Raw genomic sequence first — 7,985 nt, forward strand, 5'->3', positions numbered from 1 at the left:
AATGACTCACAGAACTCAGGAAGGCGCTGTGTTCACACTACCTTCTATTATAAAGGATACACACAAGACGACATCTGGGAGGGCGTGCAGAGCTTCTGTGTCCTCTCCCTATTGAGTCACGTCACTCTCCTGGCATGTCGAGAATTTTTTATTGGGGTTTCATTGCGAAGGCAACATCGATTAAGTCATTGGCCGTGTGACCGAACCCCATCCCCAGTCTCCCTTCCATCCCTGGAAGTCAGGCTGGTTCAGAGCCCTAACCTACTGCAGTCATGTGGTTGACCTTTCTGATGACCAGACTCATCTCAAAGCTGGCTAGGGGCCCACGGGGCGGGGGGGTCACCTCATGAGCATTACGAAGACACTCCTCTTTCTCGGGAAATTCTGAGAGTTCTAGAAGCTCCCTGTCAGGAACTCAGGGCACAGACCAGGCAAATTCTTAGTTACAACATCTGTATAAGTAGGTGATGAGTCTTGTAGGTTACCTGATTTCTGAGGCCTCAGAGTTGAGTGCTGTTAGCTACCCTGGTCTCATAAGGATTTTGGATGGAAAGCGGTAGTTTTATACATAGAACCTATAGAACATACTATATTTTTCAAAACTCTTTCTCACAGAGTCTCAGTCGTTGTAAGAGCTCTGTGGGAAGTACATGTATTAGGTCAGTCTATTTTGGATGTGTGTGGTAAGAACCTAGTTTATATAAAAAAGGAATAGCACCTTACTGAAGTAAGGTACTTGAGTGGATTTTTATTATCTGAGGTGCAGGGATTCCCATGGAAGCCATTAGCATGCTGAAGATGAAGCTTCATTTAGAGAGAGTTGGCCTCAGGGCCTTGCATGTCATCAGAACTTTTTTATCCTTTTTCTGGTGTTTGAGTTTATCTGTCAGATTCCAGAGCCTTTAATGAGGTAAACTGCTCTTTTTGATCTCTTTACTGAGTAGGGATTTCATGGCCTGGTTAATGCTCTTTTCTGCATTGTTGGTATTCTGGTTTTTTTTTTTTTTTTTTTAATTTATTTATTTTGAGAGAGACAGAGTGAACAGGTAAGGGGCAGAGAGAGAGAATCTAAAGCAGGTTCCGCATTGTCAGCATGAAGCCGGATGCAGGGCTTGAATCCATGAACCGCAAGATCATGACCTGAGCTGAAACCAAGAGTCCGATGCTTAACCGACTGAGCTACCCAGGCGCCCCCACATTGTTGGTGTTCTTAAACCTTTTAAAGTACAGATACCTTTGAAAATATGTTGAAAGCTCTGGATTGTTTCCTGAGAAAACAAAAATATGTTCGTGTGGTAAACTGTTCTGATTTCAAGATAACTCAAGTTAAAATTCTCTGCTTACTCTGTGGCCAGCCTGGATATGACCATTATCAGAAGGATTTTTAGTTATTCATGTAACAATTCTACAAGAAAAATACTTGATTATAGAACATACTTGAATTTGCATGTGAAACTCATTCTGTGCTTGTCCAGAAAATGTGATGTTGAAATGATGTGTTTTGCTTATCAACCAGGCGTCTTGATTATGTCTTAATAATGGCCTCTTTTTGGCTGTAGATCACTTTGGTGGATTTTATTTTTTCTATGTTTAAATTATTTCTCTGTGCTTAAATTATTTCAGCTGCATCACAGAGCAGAATGTTCCAGAATTTTCCGGCTGACTTGTTGCAGTCCTTATCAGTGGAACGTCTAACTGCAAATTTCCACAAGTGGAGCCTCTCCATGACGGTATTACATTAATTAACAATGAAATTAACTAAATGAGTTAATTTAGATTAAATACAAAAGTAATTACTTTGTTTTATTTTTATACTCTAGAATTTTACGAAGAATGAAAAGTTACAGACGTTTTTCAAAGTATTAACTACAAATACCGATGGCACCACTGAGTTTATTTCAACCATGGAAGGTATATATCATGCACATGTACAGGTTTTTTCACTTATGTTTGTATACATTAATTTTCATCTCATACTTCTTTTGTGAGTAACAAAATCATGTTACTTTGGGGTGTGAAGATAGAAGCTAGGGCATTTTTGGAAACAGGAGGCATGTTTTGTCCACATTCCAAATCATTTGTGACTTAGCTGTGTTCTCTTCTAGAATGCGGTGATGCCGATGGAAATAAAGAGGAAGGGAGAGTAGATAGAGAAATAAAAGGCGACAGCAGCGGCTTGTAAATGATGCAGTAAACATAGGGGTGCATGGATCTTTTTGAATTCGTGTTTCTGTTTTCTTTGTGTAAATGCCTAGCAGTAATTACTAGCCTGTATGGTATTTTCCATTAAGTGGAGTATTTAAAGCAGTGTTGTTATTGAGTCAGGAGAACTTGAGATGAAATCTCAGGAAGCCCTTACATGGAGCAGGGTCTAAAACCCTCAGCAGCCCTGCCTGCAGCCCTGCAAGAATTGCCGTCTTGAACCTCGGCACGCAGGGAGCGGGGGTGGCGCTACAGAAGGCTTGGGCGCTCGTAAAAGCTGGTCACATGCGGCCTGCATCACGCTAACTGGGAAGTTCAATAAATCTCAAGTCCAAAATTTCATTTAAAGGTATTTCAAACCGATAGTTCCCCGGAGTGCATGGCAAAAACAAATATAAATAATTCCCTCTGGAGGAAACTACTTTTTTTTTTATGGTTATTTATTTTTGAGAGCGAGAGAGACAGCATGAGCAGGGGAGGGGCAGACAGAGAGGGAGACACAGAATCCAAAGCAGCTCCAGGCTCTGAGCTGTCAGCACAGAGCCCGACGTGGGGCTCGAACCCATGAACCGTGAGATCATGACCTGAGCTGAAGTCGGAGGCTTAACTGACTGAGCCACCCAGACACCCCTAGAGGAAACTACATTTATTCCAAACTTTAAGGGATTTCCGTGTTATGAGGCTTTAGGGACAACGAGGAGTCATAGCCCAAAAATCACTAATGTGCAAGGAAGCCTATGCAGGAGAATTTACAGAAACCGTAGACAGACTGTGAGTCAGGGAGGCTGTGCCGCCTGAGGGGCCAGGGTCCTGGAGTGGAATGAACTGGAACAAAGTGAGTGTAGTTCATGATGTTCAAAGATTGGCCTTATGACTGGCTTGCTCCTGGGGGAGGTGGGTGCAGAGGTCCCCGGGTTTACAGCCACCATCCGGGGATTCTGGGGAAGGTTGGTCCGCCTAGTCCGAAGTGAACCTGTTACCTTCTCAACACTCTTTGCCTCCTCTGTTTTTGCTTCAGGGATAGCCTCGGCATTCACCAGATCATCCCAAGTTAGAAACTTGGATGTTGTCCGTGACTTCCTGCCCTCATTCTCCACATCTAAAACATTTGTGCAACTTTCTGTTCCCCAAATGCTTCTTGAAAATATTACCTCCCCTCCACCCAGCTTAACCCTGGCTGAGTTCTGGATTAACTACCTTCCACCGTGACTCCTCTGTAGCCTCCGAACTGTCCACGGAGTCACTTTCCAGGTGGCGTCTGATGACCCTTCCAAAACACCAATCATGAAGTTAGGAACCATTCCACAGATAGACGTAGTTTAGGCCGAGACAAACTGGCTTACATGAAAGGACATCAAAAGTGCACAGTGTAGTTCATTCTCATATGAATACATTACGGGATGGGATGCAAACACAGTATGAGGTGGGGGGGCGGGGACGGACCCATTGTGGACGAAACTTGTGTCACTAGTCACACACCGGCACCTGACTGTTTAACTGGGCCTTATTCCGAGGCTCAACTATTTCACTCGACTCTGATTACCTAGTAAGGCAAATCATATTACAAATTGTAAAAGGTTGAAAAAAATCAGTGAAATGTATTGTGAGTGTTCACATTGTGAGCTGCATTCTTTATTTTGTCTCTGAGAGAATGAGCACAATTTTACCCTGACACTGTGAATTATAAAATAATGTTTTACAGGGGCGCCTGGGGGGCTCAGTCGGTTGAGCGTCCAACCTCAGCTCAGGTCATGATCTCGCGGTTCGTGGGTTCGAGCCCCGCGTTGGGCTCTGTGCTGACTGCCAGCTCAGAGCCTGGAGTCTGTTTCGCATTCTGTGTTTCCCTCTCTCTCTGGCCCTCCCCTGTTCTTGCTCTCTCTGTCTCTCTCAGAAATAAACATTAAATAATTTTTTTTTTAATATTTTTATTTATTTCTAGGAGAGAAAGAGAGAGAGAGACAGCGTGAGCGAGAGAGGGTCAGAGAGAGAGGGAGACACAGACTCTGAAACAGGCTCCAGGCTCTGAGCTGGCAGTCAGCACAGAGCCCGACGCGGGGCTCGAACCCACGAACCGCGAGATCATGACCTAAGCGAAAGTCGGACGCTTAACCGACTAAGCCACCCAGGCGCCCCAACATTAAATAATTTTTTAAAAAATGTTTTACATAGGGTGTGAAACACAACTGAGTTGTTAGTAACATCTTCGGTCATTCTTACCTTACTTACTCTTCTGTGTCCTTCTTGCAGGGTACAAGTACCCGGTGTATGCTGTCCAGTGGCACCCCGAGAAAGCACCTTACGAGTGGGGGAAGTTGAAAGGCATTTCCCATGCTCCTAATGCTGTGAGGGCTGCATTTTATTTAGCAGAGTTCTTTGTGGCTGAAGGTAATATGTGGGTATATAATTTTATTCGTCTATTGTAGCTTTGGAGGAAGTCACCCTCATCAGAACTTTCTATACTGTTTTGCTCTGTAGATGTTCTGTAGGTTTAACTTTAAGAAAGATTAAATCATAGGAAAGCCCTGAAATGGAGATACTAGACATTCAAGTAAAACCAGGACAATTACTTCAGTTAATGGTATTATATACTCTAAAGTGCACTGAACTCTTTTTTTTAGTGTGTGTGTGTGTGTGTGTGTGTGTGTGTGTGTGTGTTTGCTTATTTATTTATTTATTTTTGAGAGAGAAGTTGGCGGGGAGGAGCAGAGATAGAGGGAGACAGGATCCGAAGCAGGCTCTGCACTGAGCAGACAGCCCAATGTGGTGTTCGAACTCAGGAACTGTGAGATCACGGCCTGAGCTGAAGTCAGATACTTAAGCCCCCCAGGCGCTCCAAAAGTGTGCTGAAGTCTTGAACAACAGCATAAAGATTATTGAGCTCCTTGTTTTTCTTTCTTTCTTGAAGGTATTTAAAAAAGACATTTTCCCCATGACTCTTCTTTTTAGGAATACTGCTTTAATTTTAACATTCTCTGAGAATTAGATGCTATTTGTCTAAGCAAATTCCATGAATTGCATACTCGTCAGTCTGTGACTATAAGACTGACTGTCTGCAGGCACTGGCACGTTGGAGGAAGTTCATGGGCGTTTCCTGCTTCATGATGAAAACAGAGATATTTTCACGCTGTTACGTTTACGGGTAGAATTGAGAATTTGGCCGTAGATGCTTAAGTTGTCGCCGAGTGACACGGGTATGGGACAGAGCTACAAACACAGCTTGCAGAGGGCGGGACGCCACTCCGGCGAGGCGTGAACTGTGACGCGCTGTGTCGGCACCCGTCTCCCGGCTGGCCCTGTGCTTTCATCGGCCCTGCTGCTCTCGCTCATGAGTAAAGTCCTTCCTCCTCAGTTCACTCTGGTGGAGAGTTATGTTCCGTTGGATGCGTAGTTTCATGGCAAAAACCCCGAGTTAAAAAAAAAAAAGTCTCACGTGCAGCACTCATCCCAAGTAACATTGCCCTGCTGCGCGACGGGGAAAACGGCAACGCCAGCAGGTGAGGTTTGTTGCAGCGACGTCACGTGGCTGTTTACTTTATCTTCATTTCTCAGTATCCTTGTTTCTAAACATGCCACAAAGCCTATATTTATTTTGACTTTAGGGTAAAGTCTGAGCCTTCACTGCTGCACATGCATACTTTTGCTAACTTCTTTTCTCTTTAAAAAAATTTTTTTTAACATTTATTCTTTATCTTTTTGAGAGAGAGAGAGAGAGAGAGAGACAGAGTGCTAGTGGGGGAGGGGCAGAGAGAGAGGGAGACACAGAATCCAAAGCAGGCTCCCAGGTCTGAGCTGTCAGCACAGAGCCTGACACAGGGATCGAACCCACAAACTGTGAGATCACAACCTGAGCTGACGTCAGAAGCTTAACCAGCTGAACCATCCAGGCGCCCCCAGGTTTCAGCTAACTTTTATTCTTTTAAATTTTTTTATTAAAAAAATTTTTTTAAGTTTATTTATTTTGAGAGAGAGACAGAGAGAATTAGCAAGGAAGGGACAGAGAGAGAGAGAGAGAGAGAGAGAGAGAGAGAGAGAATCCCAAGCAGGCTCCACGCTGTCAGTGCAGAGCCCAATGTCAGGCTTGAACTCACAAACCTGATCATGACCTGAGCCCAAACCAAGAGTCCGACGCTTAACTGACGGAGCCCCCCAGGTGCCCCAAACTTCTGTCTTCCCTCTTGTTTTTCCCGTTTCTGCCTTGTCTCTCACTTCTCCATCTGCCTCAGCTTTGCCGGCGTCTCCATTCTCTTCACTCTGAAGCATCTCAAGAAGACAAACTGAAAACATCACAAGACACAATTGTGTGTGGGATTAGACTAGGCTTCTCGAGTGCCAGCACCTTGCCCTGTTCATACTTCCGTCCCCGGGCCCCGCGCATGTCTTGCACACAGCAGGCCCTTAGTAAGTGTTTGAACCGATGGCGGGTGAGCCCCACGCCGGGTCTGGTGCAGGGCGTATGTAGATACCCCTTCGCTAGGTAATAAACCAAGTGCTGCTTTATTTAGGGGAAATCTTGTAAGACTTTTCTCCTTTTGTTGGTGGCTTTTCCCACTTAATAATGCTGAGTATAGGAAGGAATGTTATAAAGTAGCCTTTTGAAAATTTTATCCTATCTTTTTTAAAAATTAACACTCTTTTTCTTGCAGCTCGGAAGAACAATCATCATTTCGAATCTGACGTTGAAGAGAATAAAGCTCTGATTTATCAGTTCCGTCCAGTTTATACTGGAAATATTTCTTCATTTCTGCAAACTTATATATTTGATTGAAAGCCTGCCGCGTGTTAACAGGAATCTTGATTGAATCAGAGTAATCAATAATCCCACTATTGGACTGGCGCAGTAACTTTCCTACAATGTTGCTGGTTCTGATTCTTCTTTCTGTGTTTTTGAATGTTTATATCACATTTCATAATTAATCAGGGAGACAGACTAAAAAATCACAGTGTATTTCATGGAAAAGCTTTTTTGTGAAGATTAGAACAAAATAAATGCATTGAAAATCCAAATATTTTCGTTTTTTCCTGTTGATTGTAGAAATAAGTACCCCACCCCCACCCCAACCATCCACCCCGTCCTTGCTGAAGGCCCTTTTCTAAATCTTGGGGCGCCTGGGTGGCTCAGTCGGTTAAGCGTCTGGCTTCGGCTCAGGTCACGATCTCACCTTTGTGAGTTCGAGCCCCGCGTTGGGCTCTGTGCTGTCAGCACAGTCGCTTCAGATCTTTTCTTCCCTCCCCTCTCTGCCCCTTCCCCACTCACATACTTTCTCTCTTTCTCAAAAATAATACATTTTAAAAAGTCATTAAAAAAATCTTAACTCTGGTTCACTGGGAGTCGTTTTTTGAGTTTTGGGAGTATTGGTGTGTGTGTGTGAGTGTGAGAGGGTGTGTGTGTGAGTGTGTGTGTATATATGTTTCCTTTGATGCCTTTTCAGCTCCCCAGTTACGCTGCCCAGGTCCTGAAAGCTGGGCCTGTGTCCTGAACTTTCTCTCACAGTGTCTAACACAATAAGCCGTCAGTAAATACTTGTGACTGTTGGCGAGTAAACTTTGTTTCCACAGAAAGTCATTCGAAAGCTGCCAAACATTTTTTTGGGTACATTTTAGTCTGTTTCTCAATCTGTGCCCCCCCGTTCCGTCCCTCACCATCCTGTACACCCTTGCCAACTGCGAAATTTCAGAATTCCTAGAGGACGGCGAATAGAAGAGAGGACATTCTGAACTGTTTTGGACAGACCGTGTTTATGCATCTGTTCTCAGTCCTTCAGAGCTGCTGCTGCGGTAGAAAC

General features: G+C 44.1%; 1 protein-coding gene across 2 annotated transcripts in view; it reads left to right on the top strand.

The window, feature by feature from the left end:
• The window catches only part of LOC144221330 (gamma-glutamyl hydrolase-like), a 44,762-nt gene extending 37,556 nt beyond the window's left edge, over positions 1-7,206 (top strand). For both annotated transcript variants that reach the window (XM_077751806.1, XM_077751808.1), the window contains exons 6-9: positions 1,624-1,730; positions 1,821-1,911; positions 4,450-4,587; positions 6,846-7,206. In XM_077751806.1, the coding sequence (XP_077607932.1) occupies positions 1,624-1,730; positions 1,821-1,911; positions 4,450-4,587; positions 6,846-6,967 (458 nt within the window). In that variant the 3' untranslated portion in view covers positions 6,968-7,206. The remainder of the gene's footprint in view (positions 1-1,623; positions 1,731-1,820; positions 1,912-4,449; positions 4,588-6,845) is intronic.
• The last annotated feature ends 779 nt before the right edge of the window (positions 7,207-7,985 follow it).

Source organism: Crocuta crocuta, unplaced genomic scaffold, assembly GCF_008692635.1.
Source record: "Crocuta crocuta isolate KB4526 unplaced genomic scaffold, BGI_CrCroc_1.0 scaffold20, whole genome shotgun sequence".
Classification (NCBI taxonomy): Eukaryota; Metazoa; Chordata; class Mammalia; order Carnivora; family Hyaenidae; genus Crocuta; species Crocuta crocuta.